This window comes from Amblyomma americanum, chromosome 3 (genome assembly GCF_052857255.1).
Source record: "Amblyomma americanum isolate KBUSLIRL-KWMA chromosome 3, ASM5285725v1, whole genome shotgun sequence".
Lineage (NCBI taxonomy): Eukaryota > Metazoa > Arthropoda > Arachnida > Ixodida > Ixodidae > Amblyomma > Amblyomma americanum.
In genome coordinates, this window is record NC_135499.1 from 4,228,841 (window position 1) to 4,252,826 (window position 23,986).

General features: G+C 50.6%; 1 protein-coding gene across 4 annotated transcripts in view; it reads left to right on the plus strand.

Annotated features, from left to right (window-relative positions):
- Window positions 1-23,986, plus strand: part of Vps50 (vacuolar protein sorting 50) — a 262,379-nt gene that overhangs the window by 37,665 nt on the left and 200,728 nt on the right. For 2 of the 4 annotated variants that reach the window (XM_077657052.1, XM_077657054.1), the window contains exons 9-11: window positions 22,624-22,761; window positions 22,892-23,029; window positions 23,126-23,237. In XM_077657052.1, the coding sequence (XP_077513178.1) occupies window positions 22,624-22,761; window positions 22,892-23,029; window positions 23,126-23,237 (388 nt within the window). Of the gene's footprint in view, window positions 1-22,619; window positions 22,762-22,891; window positions 23,030-23,125; window positions 23,238-23,986 lie in introns of all 4 variants that reach the window. The other 2 variants (XM_077657053.1, XM_077657055.1) reach the window with 1 other exon arrangement.

Here is a 23,986-nt window from a genome sequence, read left to right on the forward strand (position 1 = left end):
AAGGATAGAACGGGAGAAGGAGTTTATTTTGTGAAAACAGGCGCATGTCGCGGGAGGATATGAGGAGATCACGGACAATGATCAGCGTTCCTTAGCGGGTACAGAATCTCCTAGACCGGCCAGAGTTTGCCCAAGGAAGCTGATGGCTCCTTTTGATGACAAGAGAGATGATTTGGATGCATATCTGCAACGATTCGAGCGGATAGCTTTGGGGCAAGGCTGGGAACGCAGTGAATGGGCCACGGCATTGAGCATGTGTTTAGTCGGAGAGGCGCTGAATGTTTTTGGAAGGATGCCTGCTGCTGATTCCATGGACTACGAGAAAGTCAAAAAGGCACTCCTCCAAACATTCAGGCTTACGGCAGAGGGTTTTCGTGAGAGATTTCGCACCGCAAAACCTGAGGATTCGGAAACCGCTAAGCAGTTTTCCTGCAGGCTATCCAACTATTTTGATAGGTGGCTTGATATGTCAAACACAGAAAAGAGTTTTGAAGGTGTGCGTGACAAGCTGGTCACAGAGCAATTTTTAGCGTGCTGCAGCTCAAAGCTGGCGCTTTTCCTGAAGGAAAGAAAGTTGTGTTCATTAGAAGAGTTCGCCGACACTGCGGACCAATTCCTCGAGGCTCAAGGGCTAAGAAATTTGAGTAAGGCAAAGGAGGAAACCCAAAAGGTCCTAGAGACAGATGCGGCAAAACCAAGAGCTTATGGCGGTGCGTCTAAGGCGCCAGTAAGGTGTTTGCTCTGCGGCAAGGTGGGACACCGTGCAGCTGACTGTCGAACTAGTAGCGCTGCCCAAAAAACACAGATTGTGTGTCAAGGTTGTAAGAGGAGGGGTCATACTCTGGATGAGTGCCGATACAGAACGCAGGACCGAGCTGCATGCGTTGTCGACTCAAGGGTAGAACTTGTCACGCCATCCGAAGTTCCACAGCTGAAAGGAGAGCAAACGCCGCTGGAAAATGAGGCAGTGTGTGGAACACCGAAGTCGAAAGCAGCAATGCCAGTGGTGGTTGGGCAAATAGGAGACCGTCCTATATTGGTGCTTAGAGACAGCGGAGCTAACACAGTCTTGGTTCGTAGAAGCCTGGTGTAGGACGAGGCTCTTACAGGGGAAGCGTCGGCCGTCACTCTGGTAGACAGCACAGTAAGGTACCTTCCTGAAGCAAGGATACTAGTGTCCACGCCATATTATACTGGACAGGTTGTGGCAAAATGCGTAGACCAACCCATTTACGATCTCATCTTGGGAAACATCACGGGTGCAAGAAGTGTTGAAGACCCCGATCCTGAGTGGAGGTTGCTTGACGTTGAAGAACATTCAAAGGAGGAAAGGCCTGCGACAGCTCAGACGGGTGCAGTCAGTTTCTCGTCGGCAGTGGAGACAAGAGCTCAAGCAACAGCTCGAGCAACGCAGCGTCCGCTCTCTGCTCCTGTTACGATGTGCCTGAGCGTAACACCGGGCGAAATTGCAATTAGGCAAAAGGAAGACCCGAGCCTGAAGACCTGCTTCAAAAGAGTCGGGGAAAAAGTGAAAAGAAAGAAGAGTCGCACGTCCTTCGAATATCTATTGGTAAATGGTCTTCTGCACAGGGAGTGCATATTTAGTTCAGGAAGGCGGGTCCAACAGCTGGTGTTACCGAGAGATATGCAAGAGGCCGTGCTGCGCTTAGGACATGACGCCATTATGACCGGACACCAGGGTGTTCAAAAAACGGTGCCTAGGATCATCGAGGGGTTCTTTTGGCCGGGTGTTCAGAGTGACGTTAAGCACTTTGTTCGCTCATGTGATGTGTGCCAGCGCACAGTTCCGAAGGGAAGAGTTGGTCCCGTACCTCTGGGCAAGATGCCAGCCATCGACCTATCGTTTCAGCGAGTTGCAATTGACATTGTGGGGCCAATCTCTCCAGTATCTGCCAAAGGCAATAGATATGTGCTTACTCTCGTTGATGTGGCCACTCGTTATCCTGACGCTATTCCACTGAGAACTATTGACAGTATCCAAGTGGCGGAGGGTCTCGTGGAAATGTTTTCGCGTTATGGGTTCCCGAGGGAAGTTTTGAGTGACCGGGGCTCGAACTTCAAATCGGAACTAATGAAGGAGGTTAACTGCCTTTTGTCAGTGAGGCAATTACTGACAACGCCTTACCATCCCATGTGTAATGGGCTTGTAGAGTGTTTCAACGGCACCCTCAAAAACATGATCAAGAAAATGTGCCAGGAGAGACCTACTGATTGGGATAGATATCTCCCAGCTCTTTTGTTCGCTTACCGCGAAGTACCACAAACGAGTCTTGGTTTCTCGCCCTTTGAGATGCTATATGGGAGAACCGTTAGAAGTACACTTACGATACTCAAGGAGCTGTGGGCTAATAAGGAGATTGCATCAGATCTCAAGACAACTTACACATAAGTTCTTGAGTTGCGGGGCAAGTTGGAAGAAACATGCAGGCTTGCCCATCAAGGCCTGGAAAGGGCGCGCGAACGCTATAAGGGCTACTATGACAAGAAAGCCACTCATAGGAATTTGAATCCGGGCGACAAGGTTCTCATCTTGCTACCCATGGATCATAATAAGTTACTAATGCAGTGGAAGGGCCCGTACCTTGTGACGCGGAAGAAAAAGGACATGGATTACGAGGTAGTGATAGATGGCACTAAGAGGGTTTTCCATGTTAATATGTTGAAGAAATATGAAGAACGAGGTCCCGTACAGCGGTACGCCCCTAGGGCAACTTGTTCGGTACTGGCCGAGGAGACAGGTGATGTTGCCGAGGTGTCCACGTTCAGTGGGAAGAAAAACGCAAGAGGGGATGAGATACTGAAGAAGCCCAATTTGAATGCAGACAGAGGATTACAGCCCTACTCCAAATCAAGAGGGAGACGTTTTTGGATGGGCCAAGCCAAATTGAGGTCGTATGTCACAAATTAGACTTGTATAGAGTGTTACGTTTCGCCTACGACGCGCGGTATAGCCGGCGCGGATACAACGGACGCCGGGGCTTCGTTCAAAGTGGCGGTCATTTTGGGCCCGTTCAGTGCTGCCGTAACGCCTCCCGCCAAGCACGTCCAGGCAGGTTTCAATGCCACGTGTCGTCGTGTGTGCGTGTGTGTGTGTATGTTGGTGCCCACGCTTGTCAAAGCGCGGCAGCCGGGGAGAGGAGCTCCCCAACTGGGAGGCGAGGAGGTCTGACCGGCGCCGGCCCGGCGGACGCGCACGTCACGTCTGAACATGTCCGAGCGTCGCCGTATCGGGCGCCTCATCCAGAGCCGTTCCTTCTTGCCCTCGACTCCGAGGGTATAAAAGCCGCTGCCCCGGACACCAAAGAGAGACTTCGATTTCTTCCTTCGAGTAACGTGGTCGCCCTGACCGGCTGCTCTTTTGCGATGCCAGAATAAACAAGTTGTTCTGTTGCCAGTCGACTCATCCTTTGCCGGGACCTTCGGATGTTTCCAGCTGTGCCCCAGGCCGCCAGGCCAACGCTACCCTTGGGTCAGCTCTGGGTGTCTCTGGGATATATCATGTTGTTGCTGTGTTAATGTATCTCTGGGATTTATCTTGTTGTTGCTGTTGGTGTTATGTGATTACACAAAAAAGTGTGTGGCGGACACCAACATGCATATTAAGGACTCTGTACGGACAACGGCTGTTGTTGGTGTTACGTGATTATACAAGGGAGTGTGTTGTGGACACGAACATGTTTATTAAGGACTCTGTGCGGACAGCGGCAGTGGTGTGTTCGGGAAACGCAATTTGGTGTGCTGTGTTAGTGGTGTGCGTTTGGTGTGTAGTGGACCTCCGCGGTGTGATATGGGCTGGGTCCAGAATAGCCACAGAAGATAGTCGGTTGGCGTGGATGGCTTGAAGAAGAGTATAACGTGAGCAGTTTTTCATGGAAAAACTCTTGAGAGAGGGGGCCCTTGTCACATATATTAAGGAGCCTAAATTAAATTTTAAAGGAAAAAGGTGTGGAGAAGACAACGCGAATTAACAAAGAATAAAGAAGAGGAAGAAGAAGCATTCGGTGAGGTGGAGAGAGATGATTGGTGGAGAAGCATACGATGACGTGAAGAGAGATGATTGGTGGAGAAGAGAAGAAGATGACAACTAACACGGTGACATGAAGAGATGATTGGTGGAGAAGAGAAGAAGACGACAACTAACACGGAGGCTATAAAAGGGGGAGTGAGAGCGAGGCACTGGGGGGAACAGCAGAGAAGCGGAGGCTCCAGTGTGTCAGGGACACTTTGGCTGGAAGAGAGCGACGCCGGCTACTGCTCTGATGAGCTCGCGTTCTACGACTCCGTATCGTGGACTTCCTGCTGTGCCTGAGCCCGTTCCAGAGAGTCAACAGAGGACGCTACCACCTGCTACGGCCAGGGGTGTCTCCAGCGCTGTTGCAACCCATCCGGTTGGTGCCCCCAACGCCAACAACACTGGCATCACCTCCACGGGCGCTTGGACCTGGAGCTTGTACAACGCAGCCAGCGACGCCAGCCCGAGCACGTCGAACACCGCCAGCGACGCCAGCCCAAGCACGGCAAACGCCACCTCGACGCCGCCTACTGGATCCATACAACGCCGCAGCCACACCGAACCAACCGTGAGCATGAACGCCGACCACGAATAGTAGAACGCTAGTAGTAGACGCTGGTAGTAGTGTGCTCGGGTCGTGTGTATTTATAGCCTTTGTGTGTTGTGTTCTAGTGTGTGTGTCGCGTAGGGTGTATTAAATGTGCGTTTGTGTGGGTATACCCGTCGCCTAGTCCATTCTTTCGGTCCGAGTGTTCTCCGGAGAGATCCGTGACAGAGTGCACATCCAGGCTCACTCACAAAAGTTTAGTCAACCTATGGGCTCACTCAGACTAATTTAGGCTCATAACTCATTTGGACTCACTTTAGCTCACAACTCATCCAAGTCAGCCACTCATTATGACTCATGACCCATCTGGTTTCCCTCACTCATTTCAATTAAAACTCATCTGGGTTAAGCCACTCGTTATTACTTACGAACCATCTGTTGGGGGTCACCAGCTATTGACTTACCAGTGGCGCCCTCTTAGCTGAAGCCAAGCCGTGGGGTGCTCGGAATAAACTGTTTTGTTGAGAGAAAACTGACGCCAACCAATATTTCTAACTTTACCCAATGTTTCAGGACCAACTCGGTCCCTTCTTCAGGGGCGACTAGAGTGTGCCAGCGGTAGCGGGTTGCTGCCTTCGCTCTACCTTTGTTAGCACGTGGCGCAGTCCGCTAATGTACGCGGAGGGGAACATTCCTGGAGTCCTATTCATCGCCACCTTTGTGAGCCGGATGTACCATGACTCCACATGTCGCCTCTTGAACAGGTTTGGCTCCACGGCCAATACGCTCACCTCCTCGAAGGCTATCCAGTGGTCAGCACGCTCGCAGTGTTCGGCGAGGGTGTTGGATTCTGAATTCATTAGCCGGATGTCATTTTTGTGTTGCCTTATTCTTGGTGGAGGTTTTTTGTTTCGCCGATGTATGATGCCGGGCACTTTGAGCACGGGATTTTCTAAATGACAACTGGTTGTTTTTCTCTGGGGACATGGCTTATTGTCGAAACAGGTTTGTGAGCTACGTAGATTCCATTTTTTCCGAGAATGCGTGCGAGTGCCTCGCTGGTTCCCCTCCCATATGGAAGGACAACGTGCGCGCGTTGCGTTGTTTCGTTGTTGGCTGGTCCCCCTGTCTTCCGAGCTTGACGGCGACCAACGTGTTTAATGGAGCCATGTGTGTAGCCATTCTTCTTTAGGTTGGTGAAGATGGTGGCTTCTGCTTTTTTCTCCGCTTCAGAGGAGCAGATTGACTTTGCTCTTCTCAGGAGAGAGGAGACGACGGATCCTTTGTGGCTAGTAGGGTGGTCGGAACTAAAGTTTAGGTAGCGACCAGTATCGGTTGGCTTCCTATAGACACTGCAGATAATCATTACGGAGTGCGCAATAGAAGTAGGCGGTAGGACAGTTCAACAGGATACCAGAAAGCTATCTCAGGTGACGAAAGATCTGATTAAGAAACATTAAAGCATGAGGGCGTCCAACCCTACGGACAGAATAGAACTGGCACAGCTATCAAAGTTGATAAATAAGTGCAAGGTAGCCGACATAAGGAAGTTTAATATGGAGAGAATCAAGCATGCTCTAAAGAATGGACGTGGCCTAAAAGGGGTGAAGAGGAAATCAGGCATAGGCAAAAACCAGATGTATGCGCTAGGAGACAAAGAGGGAAATGTCACTAGCAATGTGGATATGGTGGTTAAAATACCCAAAGAGTACTACACAAATCTATATAGCAGCTTAAGAGATCAGGAAGTTAATGAAATAGGCACTAGCGCATAGCACTGGCACATCTCGCTAGTAACGAAAGAGGAAGTAAAGAAAGCCTTAGGAGCAATGAAAAGAGGGAAAGCAGCTGGTGAGGATCGAGTAACAGTAGATCTCTTGAAGGACGGAAGGCAGATGGTACTACAAAAATTAGCCAACCTGTATCATCATCATCAGCCTGACTATGCTTACTGCAGGGCAAAGGCAGGGGGGTGAAACTTCGTATACCTCCCAGCGACCGCAAAGTACAGACATAGCGCCAATTCCTCCAGTTGAGTTCATAGCGTTTGGTGTACGCGTGATCTCCATGACAGCGGAAACACGCGGCGTGGTGGGGTGCTTGCATGGCATCTGCATCGCGCGCGCACTGCAGACTCACTAGGGGAGGTGGTTGGATATATCGTCGTCCGCTTTCTGCGCGTGGTCGCTCCGCACTTTACTTGGGTTTTCGTACACCATTTCTTTGCGGTTGTGGCATGTTAAAATTTATCGCGTTGCTGGCCAACAATGCCAACAGCAGCGCTGGGCCAATGTAACAGAGAACTTTTTCATGGCTTTATTGACATATATATATCCTTCCTGTTACTTTTAGTCAGAAAGAGATATTTCTCAAAATACCCTACATTTCTACGTTGTAGTATATTTCGTACAATACAGATAATGTGTATCGATGCACTAGAAGTGTTAAGTTTGTCTCAAACAGCGCAACTGACATTTTTAGTGCATCATTTCGGCATCATTCACGCAATAGGTATGCGATCATTCCTGCATAATTTTCACGCAGCACAAAAGGTATCGGTCTGTGTACAGGGAGTGCATGATGCATGCATGATGTACCTTACAGTTATAGACAATTGGAAAAAAATTGTTTAGTATTTACTTAAATGCTTGAAAGCAAACCACTGTCACATAGTGGCCTTCATTCTCCATGCTTATATATGCGACACTAATAAAATTCAGTTAATATACATGTTTCAGAAAAAGCAGCGCAAAAAAAAAGACGTGGATAAAGACGAGACGACAAGGACGGGTGCTGGTCCGCCCGTCCTTGTCGTCTAATTTTTTTCCACATCTTTTTTTGCACTGCTTTTTCTGAAAAATATGTACCAACACGCCCAACTCGCCGCATTAACTAAACATACAGTTGCATAATCGGTTACAACGATGTGCCGACTCTTGCGGACCAAACCCGATGACTGTTCGGCAATAGCAGTGCGCTAAATCATTCTTTATGATCCACGGCACTGAAATGAGCAGTGGCTTCCGAGAAAGTGGGCGCAAGTTGCGGTTCCCGTCGTATCTGTGTGGGCCTCGTTGCACTCTTCGCAGTTTCGAAAGTCACGGGCACAAAGCGAAACACCGCTGTAGTTGTCATAGCACTGATATCACTAACGCATGAAGGAACAAGACACAAAAGTGTCTGTGACCACTACCGCAAAGCACACAACAGTGCTCGAGATAATGCGCATCTGACGGAGTTTGTGAAACACGTGGAAAGGATGTGTGGCAGTTGCAGGGGGCTGCATGGGTCAGGAATTCAAAATGGATAGAGAGTGAGAGAGAAAGCGAGAGATCGTTTCTGCTTTGAGAACCTTCTTGCAGTTGGATACTGTCCTTTAATACAAACGCTAGCGCTGTTTCAACCTTCAGGTAGGTTCACAATGGATATTGTCACGACCTGAGGAGCCGTGCAGGTAGACGTCGGGGGGAACAGAAGGCTAGGCGCTTTAATCAGACAGCCAGGGTCCAAAGCACAGAGCCAGAGCGCCTCGGGAGCCAACCAACACTTCGTCGTCATCTTTGACTAAGCGTGGAGGCCGCGCGGCGCGTTCGGCACGTGGCATTATTCCCCCCCGCGAAAGCAAACACCGTCTCGGTGTGGAATGGGTTATGTACAGGGAGAGAAGAAGGGGAAAAACAAACGAAAAATAGGGGTGAGGTGAATTATACATCCGGCGCTAGTTGAGAGGTGAGGAGAGTCAAGTTCACACGTGGGGTAAGGAGGTAAAGGGGCGACACACAGCGTGCACACAGCGCTCAGTCACGCGAATAGTACGGTTTTAGGCGCACTACATGGACGACTTCAGGCCGTTGACGCTGACGGCCGGCGACCACAGTTCCATCGGGGACAACTTCGTAGTTGAGGCTGTTCAGGCGGCGCAGGACTTTGTACGGGCCAAAATACCGATTGATAAGCTTTTCGCACAACTCCTTGCGGCGCAAGGGTGTCCACACCCATACCTTGTCACCCGGCTCGTAGTGCACGTCCCTGTGCCGAAGGTTATAGTGTCGAGCATCGACGGATTGCTGGTCCTTGATGTTCAAGCGGGCCAGCTGACGGGCTTGCTCTGCGTTTTCCACGAAGTTGCCTGCTTCAGGGGTTACCTCTTCATCGCCATACGGGAGCATCGCATCCAACATCATGCGGACCTCCCTGCCATAGACGAGACGGAACGGGGTAAACTGGGTGGTTTCCTGCGTCGCTGTATTATATGCGAAGGTGACGTATGGCAAGATCTCATCCCACGTTTTATGTTCAACGTCAACGTACATCGAGATCATGTCCGCTAATGTTTTGTTGAGCCGTTCCGTTAGACCATTGGTTTGGGGATGGTACGCTGTTGTGGGTCGACGAGCTGTATGGCTAAGCGTTAAGACGTCACGTAAGAGCCGAGCTTGAAGCGCCTTGCCTCGGTCAGTAATGATGATCGATGGGGTGCCGTGTCTAAGCACGATTTTGTGCATAAAGAAGAGGGCAACTTCGGCGGCAGTACCTCGCGCAAGGGCCTTCGTTTCAGCGTAACGGGTCAAGTAGTCGGTGGCGACTACGATCCACTTGTGGCCGGACGACGAAAGAGGAAATGGCCCCAAAAGGTCCATGCCGACTTTGTCGAATGGTTTTTGGGGCAGCTCGATGCACTGAAGCAGCCCGGGAGGCTTGAGCGTCGGTTTCTTCCGCCGCTGACATTGCCGGCATGTCCGGACATAACGCTTGACGTGAGCTGGGGCCAGTAATAGTTCTGCCGGATTCGGGACAAGGTGCGGGTAACACCAAGGTGGCCGGAAGTTGGTTCATCATGGCAGGCCAGGAGCACTTCATCCCGTAAATCAGACGGTATGACGAGCAGGTAAGTTGTCGGACTGGAAGTAGAGTTCTTTTTATAAAGCACCCCGCCCTGGAGACAAAACGATGATATCCCACTAGCTAGGTACCGTGGTATCTCAGGGTGCCCACCTTCGAGATGTTCTATGAGCAGACGCAGCTCGGCATCGGCACGCTGTCTGGAGACGAGCTCAGACGTGCTGACGGCTCCAAGGAAGCTGTCATCGTCGATGGTGTCTTGTGGAGGAGGTTCGACGGGAGCGCGTGACAGGCTATCAGCGTCGGTGTGGTTCCGGCCGGACTTATAGGTGACGGTGAAATCGAACTCCTGCAGGCGTAATGCCCAACGGGCGAGGCGGCCGCAAGGGTCCTTTAAATTTTTTAGCCAGCACTGCGAATGGTGGTCGGTGACGACACAAAACAGTCTGCCATACAGATATGGGCGGAACTTAGCTGCTGCCCAGACTATGGCTAAGCATTCTTTTTCGGTGGTAGAGTAGTTCATCTCAGCGCGCGACAGTGCCCGGCTGGCGTAGGCAATTACTTTGTCGACACCGTCTTGCCGCTGGACGAGAACGGCGCCAAGACCGACGTTGCTCGCATCCTTATGTACCGCCGTGTCGGCATCTTCGTCAAAATGTGCTAGGATTGGCGGAGATTGGAGTCAGCGTCGTAATTCGTTGAAAGCAGTCTGCTGTTCGTTGCCCCAGAAAAATGATGTATCATCCCGGGTTAGGAGCGTCAGAGGGCTGGCAAGCTGGGCGAAGTTTCTAATGAAGCGATGATAATAGGAGCACAGGCCCAAGAAACGTCGGACTGCTTTTTTGTGAACGGGGACCGGAAAGGCAGCAACGGCAGCAAGCTTCTCTGGGTCAGCTCGGATTCCATCAGCACTAATGACGTGCCCGAGAAACTTCAATTCGGTGAATCCAAAGTGACATTTTTGTGGTTTGAGGGAGAGGTTGGCGGAACGAACGGCTTCGAGGACAGTTCTGAGACGGTGCAGATGTTCCGTGAACGTTGCGGAAAAAATAATGACATCAGCAAGATAAACAAGACATGTCTGCCACTTCAGACCTGTGAGGACGGTATCCATCATTCTTTGGAAAGTGGCAGGAGTGCAGCAGAGCCCGAAGGGGAGGACGCGAAATTCGTAGAGCCCGTCCGGTGTGATGAAGATGGTTTTCTCGCGGTCCCTCTCATCAACTTCTATCTGCCAATAACCGCTCCTGAGGTCTACCGAAGAGAAGTACTTGGCTTGGCGAAGACGGTCGAGGGAGTCATCGATACGGGGCAGCGGATACACGTCTTTCTTTGTCACACTGTTAAGTTTCCTATAGTCGACGCAGAATCGCAGTGTTCCGTCTTTCTTTTTCACCAGGACGACAGGAGACGACCACGGGCTGCTTGACGGTTGGATGACGCCGTCCGTGAGCATCTCTTTGACCTGTGTTTGTATAGCATCTCGCTCCCGAGGGGACACACGATAGGGCTGCTGATGGATGGGTCGAGCTCCTTCAGGCGTGATGATGCAGTGTTTAACTATCGACGTTTTTCGCACCTTAGACGACGACGTGAAACACGCACGAAACTCCCGCAAGAGGTCCTGGAGTTGCCCCTTTTCAGCGGATGAAAGGCCCGGATTTATGTTGACGTCGTCGAGCGCTTCTGCGTCACCTCCAGTGGTGTCCTCCTCGCAAGCAAAACATTCGGCCACTTCCTGGACATGGTCGACGTAAGCGATGGCTGTGCCACGGAATAGATGTCGATGCTCATTGCAAAAGTTGGTAATAAGGACCTCTGTCCAACCGTCATGCAGGCAGCTAAAGCCTCGTGCCACCTCAATCCCCTTAGTGAGTACGAAAGAGACATTAGGCTCGACAACCCGGAGTCCCCGATGTGGTTCATCACAGGTAACTCTAGCGAGAATGCTGGCACGTGGAGGCACCGTAACGTTATCCTCGGCGACTCGCAGGGCGGACTGAGAACCCTGGTGCGCCGGCTCTGCTGTGGCCAATTTGGTGGAAAACGTCACCAAGCGATTCGGGAGGTCTATTATAGCACCGTGCTCACGAAGAAAGTCGATGCCAAGGATGACATCGCGAGAACATTCGCGCAGAACAAGAAAAGTGGCGACGAAGGTGCAGCCGCGAACCGTAACACGGGCCGCACACATACCGAGTGGTGCGACATGTCCCCCCGCCGTACGTATGTCGGGGCCTTCCCACGGTGTCGTCACTTTTTTCAGGGTCGTCGCAAGCCGTCCGCTAAGGATGGAGTAATCTGCGCCCGTATCAACCAACGCGCTGACCTCCTTAGTGTCGAAGAGAACAGGGATGTCCAAGGAGATCCGGCCTTCAGCGCGGCCTGTCGATGGTTGTGGGGAGGGACTCAGTCGGTGCGGCGGCGGAAGCTGGTCGACGACTGGGGTTGGGACGTCGGGGCGATTCGGGTGGAGAGTCGGGGAAAACTGTGCGGCGATGCGGCGTTCTACGTCAGGGCGAGTCGGTCGGTGCGGCGGTGGAAGCTTTGCGTCGGATCGGCGTTCGGCGGCCTTGCCTCCAAAGGTCACCGGAGCTAGTTTTCCCGATGTGGGATCGAGGAACCACGTTGTTCTGAGGCATAACGGGACCCAGAAGCCGAAGACCGGCGTGGAGAAGGCGAGCGCGACTCGCGGCGCGGAGACGGGCGGCGGGGAGGAAGCAGGGAACTACGCTGGCGGTTGACATACTCGGCGATGTCCTGAGGGTGCTCTCCGGGTCGTGGACGGGGACTGTCAAGAGCAAATCCACGCAGACCCATTTCGCGATACAGGCACCGCCAGTAGAGATGGCCGGCTTCACCACAGTGGTAGCACAGCGGGCGTTGATCCGGAGTGCGCCAGAGATCAGTCTTCCGCGGTGGCTGGCGCCGATCAGCCCAGTAAGGGAGTGGTTGAGCAGCGTGCACCGCGTCCACTGGAGGGGAGTAAGGGGAAGGCTCAGGAAATGGGGCTGGGCGGCGCACGACGTCCGCGTACGTGACTGGCTGAACAGGGGCCGGGTACGGCGCGGGAACGGATGGGGCCGGTTGCGGCGCCTGGACGACCGCAGCAGTTTGTGCCCTGAGTGCCTGCTGAACTTCCTCGCGGATGACGCTGGTGACGGAATCGATGCGAGGGGCAAATGTTCCATGAAGGTGCTGGAGCTTCTCGCGGACCACGGAACGAATGAGTTCGCGAAGGGAGCTCGGGTTCATCCCGGGATCGTGGTTGAACCGGTCCAACGTGGACAGCGATGGCACTGGACGCAGTTGCCGGGCGTACTGATTGGCCCTCTGCTGCAGCAATTTCTCCATGTGGGCGGCGTCGGCCAGAAACTCCGCGACGGTGTTGGGCGGGTTCCGTATGAGACCGGAAAAGAGCTGGTCTTTTACGCCGCGCATCAGGTGCCGCAGCTTTTTTTCTTCACTCATGGCTGGATCGGCGCGATGGCAAAGACGCGTCACGTCCTCTACGTACATTGCAACACTCTCGTCTGGAAGTTGAATTCGAGACGTCAGGGCACTCTCCGCGTTCTCCCGGCGGTCACTGTTGGCGTACGTAGTCGGGAGCTGACGTCGGAAGTCCGGCCACGTAGGCAAGGTAGCCTCACGGTTCTCGAACCACGTGTGGGCAGAGTCTTCGAGGCTTAAATACACGTTACGCAGCTTGGTCGTGTCGTCCCAGCCGTTGAAGGTCGCAACCCGTTCATAGTGTGCCAACCAGTCCTCGGCATCCTCGAACTGGCCACCGTGAAAGGGCTTAGGTGTTCGTGGGGTCTGAAAGGTCAGATAGGTGGGGCTGGTCGAAGGTACAGTCATCGTCACGGCGGGCAGTGGCGTCGCCATGAGGGGAGTGAAAGTCGAGGGTTTGTCTTCACGAGCGGCACGAGGGTTCGCTGTCACGACCTCGGGGGATAGGCCTCGGATCCTTCGGCTGGCACGATGGACAGGGGTGGTCACAAGAGGCGGGCGCGTCGAGTCTTCAGCAGGAGAAGGGATCATCGGTCGCACCTCCACCAGTGTCACGACCTGAGGAGCCGTGCAGGTAGACATTGGGGGGGAACAGAAGGCTTGGCGCTTTAATCAGACAGCCAGGGCCCAAAGCACAGAGCCAGAGCGCCTCGGGAGCCAACCAACACTTCGTCGTCGTCTTTGACTAAGCGTGGAGGCCGCGCGGCGCGTTCGGCACGTGGCAATATTGTACCAACATGCCCAAGGCTTCAGGGGCTCCTGCTTCAGCCGAGGTTTTTCATTTAGCCGGGAGGGAAGTGGCTCGCGCTTTCCTCCTCCTGGCAAAGCAATACTTGTTGGTGGGGTGGTTGGTTAGGATCTATTCTAGCCCAATTCCCCTTCCTTAATGTAGTGCGTAATGTAGTTTTGGTGATTTGTTTTCTCTTTGAGGTGGCTCTAGGTTTGGTTTTTTGTGCTTGGTTGACCTTCCTGTTGTATAAGTTTGGGCTGCGCAAAATTTTTACCAGAGTTTCTTTCTTTTGTAGGAAGATATCTTATATTTTGCCTAGTTTTTATTCTGTATTTTCCTTCTTAGTCACCTGCTGTCTTGCCCTCCCTTTTCTTTCTACCTGAAGTTTTTGTGTACTGTTGTCTTTCCTTTGGTTTTAAAAATTGGTAAAATTGAAAATTGGTTTTTAGGGAAAGGAAATGGCACAGTATCTGTCTGGCATATCAGCTGCCACCTGAACGTGGCCATAAGGGAAGAGATAAAGGAGGGAGTGAAAGAAGAAAGGAAGAGGTGCCGTAGTGGAAGGCTCCAGGGCTCCAGAATAATTTCGACCACCTGGGGATCTTTAACTGGGGATCTTTAACGTGCACTGACATCCCACAGCACACTGGCACCTTAGAACACAGCCGCTGCGGTCGGGTTCGAATGAACTCCAGATCTGTAGCCGCGTGCCCTAACCAGTGAGCCACCGTGGCGGGGTTTTTGATTTGTTTTTTTCGTGGTCATGTGGCCTGATAGGGCACTTCTTAAATACTGGTCCGCCTCTTTTTTCAAAATAAAAGTTGCCTTGTCCCGTCGTACTTCTTGTTCTTGTGCCTCGTCCTTAGTGCGCTGCTAGCATGGATCCTGGCAAAGGCTTTTCCCATGTCTCTCCAATTAACCCTGTTCTTTGCCAGCTGCGCCCACCGTATGCCCACTAACTTCTTAATCTCTTACGCCTACCTAACTTTCTGCCGCCCCCTGCTACGCGTGCCTTCTCTTGGAATTCGTGTTTCACAAACTCCGTCAGATGCGCATTATTTCGAGCGCTGTTGTGTGCTTTGCGGTAGTGGTCACAGACACTTTGGCGTCTTATTCCTTCATGCGTTAGTGATGTCAGTGCATTACATGCCCTGCCCAAGCCCATTTCTTCCTCTTTATTTCGACTAAGATGTCATTAGCACGTGCTTGTTCCCACACCCACTCTGGCCACTTCCGGTCTCTTAACGTTACACCTGTCATTTTTTGTTTTCATAGGTTGCTGCATTGTCCTTAACTTAAGGTGAATCCCTTTTCGTTAGTCTCCATGTTTCTGCCCCCTAGGTGAGTACCGGTAAGATACAGCTGTTAAACGCTTTTCTCTTTAGGGATATTTCCAAACTGCCATTTATGGTCTGAGAACCTCCCCATTTGTGCTCCACTCCATCCTTATTCTTCCAGTTATTTCCCTCTCATGATCTGGATCAATATATAGGCAATGTCTTATGACTTCGAATGTACCAGAAGCTTGGAAGGAAGCTAGCATTATCTTAATTCATAAAAAAGGAGTTTCAGCAGCGTTTGCTTGGGGGCTAGTTGGTTCATGTTTCTTCCAATTGAAATTCCTTTTTTAGCGCGACACAAAAACCTGACAAGACAGGTGCTAACTCACAACTGTTTATTTGGAAAGAGCGCAAGTACATATATATACTCGTGAAGTCATTCATCATATCAGAATCTTAAGTCTTACACACGTGTCTCCAAGAAATGTTCTTTTTGTTTCAAGCACACTGAAGTGTTGCTAATACATACACATATCAGCCTTTTTTTTTTTCTGATAAAAAATACTTTGAATAGTTACCGTGCTAATGTCACTACTTCTGCCTATGATCTTTATGTTGGAAAACTTACAGTTTCTGCAATGCTTTGGCAGACGTAAGTTTGCATCGTTTAGGACTGACTGCTCGTGCTGTTGTGCCCTATCATTTACACATTTGCTATACCGCATGACAGAGGCAGTTTATACACAATGCCGCTAACACATTTCACATATGGGTTGGCATGGCACTTCCCGCATCCGACATTTTTCTCTTGTGTATCCATTACGCTGGGGCACAACTTTGCAAATTTCAGGGGGGCTTGTTTGCCACTTTTTTCAGATTGTGGGACGTCCGATGAATATATGGCACTACTGTCGGTGTCACTTCATTTTCTTCCGCCCTTTCACTTCCTGCAGCAATGTCTCAGCGATTGACACGATAGCATGCTGAGAATACCCTGCTTTTCTTAGCCTGTTAATCTGCTCAGAGAAACTGTGCTGAATCATATAAATCATATGAACGCAGTACTTCTTTAGTGCCGAATCAAGGCATAAATTTGCTATCGCTCTCTTTACGGTTTTCGAGTGAGCAGAATCATATTGTAATAGTTCCTTTATGGATCGTGGGTTATACATCCAGCAAGTATGTTTCTTTTTAACCCTCAGTTTAACGTCTGGAAACTGTTGACTGTTGTCGACAGGGAGCTCATGGGTGAAAACTAGGCCTTTTCCATGCTGTCTAAAGATACTTAAAACAAGTCCCACCTTGTTCAGGTAGGTCAAAGCAGGTTGCTCTTTCAGTAGCACCAGGTAGTCGTCAGCATATCTAAATAGTCTCAGGACACATTCGTCATTACGGTCATAATTAATGTCCTGATCTATGGAAGCGAGGAAGATATTAGGCATGTTTTTGTGTCGCACGAAAAAAGGAATTTCCCTTGGAAGAGATGAGAAAGCAGACATCATGGACTTGAAAAATTAGAGTGATCAGCTTACTGTTCATTGCCTACAAGGTATTCACTAAAGTAACGGCAAGTAGAATGAGTAAAACCTTAGACTTGAATCAACCAAATGATCAGGCAGGCTTTCGTAAAGAATACACGACAATAGACCATATTTTACACTTTCAATCAGTTATACAGAAATGTGCAGAATATCAGTTATACAGAAATGTGCAGAATATAACCAACCCCCTATATATAGCCTTCATCGGTTACGAGAAAGCATTTGACCCAGTGAGAACCTTGGCAGTCATGCAGGCATTGCGGAATCGGGGTGCAGAAGAGCGTTAAGTAAAAATACTGGAATATGTCTATAGCAAATGCACAGCTACCATAGTCCTTCATAAAGTCAGCAATAAAATTCCAATGAGGAAGGATGTCAGGCAGAGAGACATGATCTGGGCAATGGTATTCTCCGCCTTTTTACAGGAGGTATTCAGAGGCCTGAATTGGGAAGAGTTGGGTATAAGAGTTAGTGAAGAATACCTAAATAATCTGCGATTCGCTGATGACACTGCCTTGCTGATTCACTCGGGAGGTGAACTGCAAAGCATGATCAATAAGTTAGACAGGCAGAGCAGAACGGTGGGTCTAAAATTAACATGAAGAAAAAAAAAAGTAGTGTTCAACAGTCTCGCAAGGGAACAGCAGTTCACAATTGGTAGCGAGGTGCTCGAAGTGGTAAGGGAATATGTCTACTTAGGGCAGGTAGTGACTGTAGATCTGAATCACGAGAGTGAAATAACTAGAAGAATAAGAATGGGGTGGAGCGCATATGGCAGGTTCTCTCAGATCATGAATAGCAATTTACCAGTGTCCCTGAAGACAAAAGTATACAACAGCTGTATCTTAACAGTACTCACCTATGGCGCAGAAATATGGATGCTAACGAAAAGGGCTAATTTAAGTTAAGGACAATGCAGCGAGCTATGGGAAGAAAAATGATAGGTGTAACATCAAGAGAGCGGAAGCGGGCAGAATGGGTAAGAGAACAAACACGGGTTAATGACATCCTAGTGGAAATCAAGAGGAAGAAATGGGCTTGGGCAAGGCATGTGATGCAAAGGCAAGGTAACCAACGGTCCTTTAAGGGACACTGAGGAGAACCCTATCAAAATTTTTTTGTTAGCAATATCTGATAGTTCGGCATTTCATGGCTTTGTTGACGCTTGTCCGGGAGCGAAGGATGCATTTAGTTCAAAGAAATTTGGATTCGAAGTTGAAAAATTTTTTCCCGCCGCTCCGATTCAAACTCGAGAACTCTTACGACGACATGGAGAACTCTTATGACGACACAGAACGGAGTGACATGAAACATGACGTAAACGGAGACTCCGTGATTTCTGGCGGCTAGCGGTGCGGTCTAGCAGCTGCCGAAATGAAAGCTACCACCGCCACACGTTGAAGGCATCTATCGGGGGTCGCCACCGTCGCTTCGTTTATGTTTGCACTGGCATCTTGCCAGAGCTACGATGGATCCCGTTCCCGAACACGACGAGGTAGTTCTCGCAAAAACTCTGGCCTGCATTTCAGCGACCTCAGCCCCACAGAGCGTGCGTTGCTTTTGAGGGAGCACGGTTAGGTTAGGCGCCGGCGGGTGGTTTCCCCCTTCCTCAGAGAGCAGCCGTTGCGAACTAAATATCATAACCCCAGTGCGGGGAGTCGCAAGGGTCCAGGACAAGGTCGGCGCCTTGAGCCCATCGGAGGCTGGCCGGAGATTTGGGGCCAACGGATTGTGATTCCTTGAACGGCGCGGTTGCACGGCGCAGCAGGCGGCGTCAAGGTCTCCCACGGTTGCAAGGGCCAAGTTATTTATTTATTTTTTGCCACAAAAAACAAATGGGTGCTCGAGGGCGGTCGCGTTTAAAGTCGGCAGCTTCAAACCAAAGCCGGCGCACGACGCTTCAACGGCTTCCGCTATATCCAACGGGCTCACTGGATCTGGCTCTCTCGCCAACTTGCATGTACCTTCAGATATGTACTGTGAATGGATTAAGATAGCCAAGCTTGAAAAGAACAGCTCCGCCCAACTGCCGCATATAACGCGCACCTCGCCGTGGAGCGAAATCAGTCTGGCCGGGCCTGCGGCGGCTGGCGCACTCGGCGCGAAATAGATACATGCTCCAATCTCCCCGCCAGTGCGGTCAGAGTGCGCCGAAGCCGCTGAACGCGTCGGCGGTCAAGCGCAGTTGGAGTATAGAGGGTCTCGCTCTGACCAACGTAACTTCGCCGTGCAGCGCGCGCGCGCGCGCCTTGCCGCAGCATGAACGCGCCTTAACATAGCCTGCGCTTAACCACTTACCAACGTATTCAGCAGTGGCATCCATGGGAGCCACTGAAACCCCCCGCCCACTCACTGAATAAAAGAAAAGAAGTCCGGTGCCGAAGTTCGGTTCGGAATCGAACCAGGGCCTTCGGCGTTTGACGCAGAAACGCACCGCTCCACCACGACGGCGCATCTAGTGAATGCACTCTTCTGATGCAGAAATCTCCGCGCTTTCGCTAGGTATATCCTGGCCTAACAGAGCTAGGCCATCAGCAATTTTTCTGAACTGCCTTGTACCTTGTCTCCCGTCCCTAATAAACGATTTCCGTTAAGTAGTTTGAAGTTGACTGGTACAGCCGGGAATGTTTTGCCGGGCAAGCTTGCGAATACACAAGTGCTGCCTTGTACGATCACCGACCATCGTGCCATCATAGCTTTTCATCGACCGTGGCGATCATCTGACAAGCCTTAACAGGCTCCTTCAAAGGTTAACTAGCACTTGAAGCGGCATTTGGAATTCCTCTGCTGTTCGGCGCTTGTAAATCGAAGCGCGTCAAAAACAAAACCACGGGGCACGCAAAGCTCATAGACGCGAAGCGCCATAACAAATCGAACTCTCCTGGCCGCCTGTGGCGCCGCCAAGCATCCGTTTTCTTTGCTTCCAACATTGAGGTTGTCTTTTGCCTGCCTTCCTTGTGTGATAAAAGTGCACTATTGGTTTTAAAACAAAACTTGCTTCAATATTGATCTGCGCAACCGACCTTTGTCAGCCTCAGAGATTCGCGAAACCAAGTAGGATGGAAAATTCCTTCCAAGGTGGCGTCTCTTGTCCTATGGCATCACCACGCTTGTACTTGCGAGATTGGCCTGTGGTGGCAATACCTGTATTTTGGTTCTTGCTATTTTCTACCTTACAAGAGCTTTGTTTTCAGTAAGAGCAGCGTTTTTGTGATCAGGAGCTTGTATTCTATCGATAGAAGCCAACTTCAATTTCTCCTCAGTGTTCCTTTAAGAGTTACGCAGTGGATTCCAATCAAATGCAAGCGTAGCAGGGGGCAGCAGAAAGTTAGGTGGGTGGATGAGATTAAGAAGTTTTCAGGCATAGGGTGGGTGCAGCTGTAGAGACATGGGAGAGGCCTTTGCCCTGCAGTGGGCGTAGTCAGGCTGCTGCTGCTGCTGCTGCTGCTGCTGATGATGATGATGATAATGATGATGATGATATGATTTCTGCCCTGACAGTACACATATGTTGTTGCCGCTGTTGTGGATGCTGCATCGGCGCTAGTCAGAAATCTGAAGCCATGTTGCTAGAATAGCGACGCAATAAATGTATGCACAGGCACATGGTACCTTAAAGAGGAAAATACGAGACAGAAAGTATGCTGGTGCCATAAATGCTTGGTCCAGCACAAGTTATCTTGTAAAGGGAATGGTTTTTTTTAACATAGTGAAAAACTTCTGTGTTTTAAAGCCGCACATCATCATCATCCTAGCTGAAATCCAGAGGAAGAAATGGCCTTGGGCGGGGCATGTAATGCAAAGGCAGAACAACTGCTAGTCCTTAAGGGTGACACAATGGATTCCAAGAGAAGGCAAGCACAGCAGGGGGCGACAGAAAGTTAGGTGCACGGATGAGATTAACAAGTTTGCAGGCATACGGTGGGTGCAGCTGGCAAAGGACAGGGTTAATTGGAGAGACATGGGAGAGGCCTTTGCCCTGCAGTATGTCTAGTCAGGCTGATGATGATGATGATCGCCTCTCCCATGTCTCTCCAATTAACCCTGTCCTTTGCTAGCTGCACCCACCTTATCCTCGTAAACTTCTTAAAGGGACACTGAGGAGAAATTGAAGTTGGCTTGTATAGATGGAATACCAGCTCATGATCACAAAAACACCGCTCTCGCTGAAAACAAAGCTGTTGTAAGGTAGAAAATAAGAAGAACCAAAATACAGGTATCGCCACCACAGGCCAATCTCGCAAGTACAAGAGTGATGACGTTATAGGACAAGAGACGCCACCTTGGAGGAATTTTCCTTCCTTCGTGGAGGCCACGAATCTCTGAGGCTGACAAAGGAAGATTGCGCGGTTCAATATTGAAGTATGTTTTGTTTTGAAACCGAGAGTGCACTTTTATCACTCAAGGAAGTCAGACAAAATACAACATGAATGTTGTTAGCAAAGAAAACCGATGCTTGGTGGTGCCACAGGCAGCAAGGAGAGTTTCGGTTTGTTATGGTGCTTCGTGTCTATGAGCTTTGCATGCCCCGTGGTTTTGTTTTTGACGCGCCTCTATTTACAAGCGCCGAACAGCCGTTTCAAGTGCTAGTTAACCTTTGTAGGAGCCTGTTAAGGCTGGTCAGATGATCGCCACGGTCGATGAAAAACTGATGGCACGATAGTCTGTGATCGTACAAGGCAGTTCGCAGTATAAAGAGCACTTGTGTCTTTGCACGCTCGCCCGGCGAAACTTTCCCGGCTGTGCCAGTCAACTTCAAACTACTTAACGGAAATCGTTTATTAGGGACAAGATGCAAGGCAGTTAAGAAAAAGAGATTTGGAACCTGCAGAGACCGTGACTCCGCTCTCCTCCAACTAGTTTGTTTGCAGCTCCATTCAATAGCTTCGGCAGTTGGGCAAGGCTGTTCTCTTCAAGCTCTCGGCTAATTTAATCTATTCACAGTACACATCTGAAGGTGCATGCAAGTAGGCGAGAGAGCCCGATCCAGTGGACCCCGTACCTCCGGAAACGTGCGGAACCTGTTGAAGCGTCGGGCATCTGTTTTACTTTCAAGCCGCCAACTTTTAACGCGAGCGCCCTTGATCACCCATCTGTTTTTTTGTGTGCAAAAAAAATAAATAACCTGGCCCTTGCAACCGCGGAAAACCCCCTTGACACCGCCTGCTGCACCGTGCAACAGCGCCGTTCAAGGGATCACAATCCATTGGCCCCAAAGCCTCGGCCAGCCTCCGATGGGCGCAACGCGCCGACGTTGTCCTCGCCCCTTGCAACTCCTCGCACTGGTGTTTAGATATTTAATTAGCAATGTCTGCTCACTGAGGAAGGGAGAAACGACCGGCCAGCACCTAACCTAACCGTGCTCCCTCAAAAGGGTCGCATGCTTTGTGGGGCTGAGGTCGCCGAAATGCAGGCCGGAGTTTTTGTGAGTACTTCGTTGTCGGGTTCGGGAACAGGGTTCATCGTAACGCTGGCAAGACACCGGTGCAAACGTAAACGAAGCGACGGTAGCGACCCCCGATAGATGCCTTCAACGTGGGGTGGCGGTAGCTTTCATTTCGGTTGCTGGTAGACCGCACAGCTAGCCGCCAGAAATCACGGAGCCTGTGTTTACGTTTCACGTCACTCCATCTTATGACGTCATAAGAGGGCGCTGAGTTTGAATCGGAGCCACGGGAAAAACTTTTTCAACTTCGAATCCAAGTTTCTTTGAAATAAATGCATCTTTTGCTCCCGGACAAGCGGCAACAAAGCCATGAAATGCATAACTATCAGATTTTGCTAACAAAAAAAAATGGATAGAGCTCTCCTCACTGTTCCTTTAATATCAGCCGGACATCATCATCATCATCATCGGCCTGACTACGCCCACTGCAGGTCAACGGCCTCTCCCATGTGCCTCCATTTAACCCTGTCCTTTGCCAACTTCACCCACTGTATCCCCGTAAACTTCTTAATCTCATCTGCCCACCTAATTCTCTGCTGCCCCTGGTATGCTTGCCTTCTCTTGGTATCTACGCTGTTACCCTTAAGGATCAGTGGTTATCTTGCCTTTGCATAGTACCTGTAATTGTGTCCAAGGAGAGATGTCAGATCGAGCCATTTGTGACCAGGCATGGGTAAATGGGTGCAGGGAGCTGAGTGCCAAGCTGCAGGAGACCCTGGAGATGACCGAGGAACAGCTGGACGTGGCACTGTCACGGCTGTGTGTCCGCTTTGACCATGACCACTATGGGCGCCTTGACGCTGCCTACCGCTTGCTGGGCAAGACCCAGGTAGGGCCCTTGCTTCGGCCCAGGCTCTAAAGACATGCCATGTGGGATGCATGTGCTGAGCCCAAGTAGCAGATGTGCCTCGGAAATGTGGGATTGGTCAGTACTGATGCTTGTCGGTTGTGTGCCACAGATGGCAGCCCACCAGCTGCTGATGCATTTTTCAAGTGCGGTGCACAACAGTGCCCTGGCCGTGGTACGAAGCCACGCTGCGCCGGAGAGTGGCCAGCCTCCCGACCTGCGCAAGGCCCAGTACGCAGACCTCTGCAAGGTGGGCTTGCACCAAACCAGGCTGCTCATCCTAGCATCCATGTTGTGTACCCCTGTGTGGCTGCTTGAAAAACAGCTGCTGTGTCATTGTGCTCAGCTGGTGCCTGCCGAGCGGTTCCTGGGCTGCCTGGTGGACCTGTGCCAGGCCCTGTGGCAGGTCATGTGCAGCTACCGGGCCCTGCTCTGCTGGCACCACGACAGAGAGCCCGGTAAACTCCACTTTCAAGATGAGATCATGCAATGGATGGTGGCTGCACTGGTCTGTTTGTTAGCTTTGTTTGCAAATAACTGGAAATACTATACAGTCGACGACCGAAAATTCGGGCGCCTTATTTTTCAGACATTCTTGATTATACTGACTTTTTTGCGGCACCCTGACATGGCCCATAGAGCCATGTCAGGGTGCGCATAAGAGCGCCTGAAATCTTAGATGCACCGCAACTGACCGCTTGATTTTTCGGACCTCATTCGCACTCGCCGCTAATACGCAAGCTGCCATATAATGTGTACAGTGGAACCTTAATAATTCAAGCTGCAGGAGAGATCGAAAACTTCATCAAACAAAACGAAATTCAGCTTAAAGGGAGCCTCTTAACTTGCAACGGTGAAATTCTGCTTAAGTCTGCACATTGCGCCCGCGTGGTTTTGAATTCATACTGTGCTTGAATGTCTTCTGCCACACGAACTTGAACAGTAGTCAGAGTTCGCAGAACTCATCTGTGCCGAGTCTTTCATTCCAAATACGGAAAGAGGTAGCAGCGAAGCGCATGGGAGGCGTACGGCCTCATGGAGACGGCAAGCGCGGGAGGAAATGGTAGTGCATTTCAAAGCAAGGTTAGTGTACCCGCGGCAAAATGCACGTAACACTGACTCATCTATTGTAACACCGTAAACAATTGGCGTTTTGATGACAGGCAAGGCGCCTCATTATATGCAAGCCACCGCATAGTGCATATCA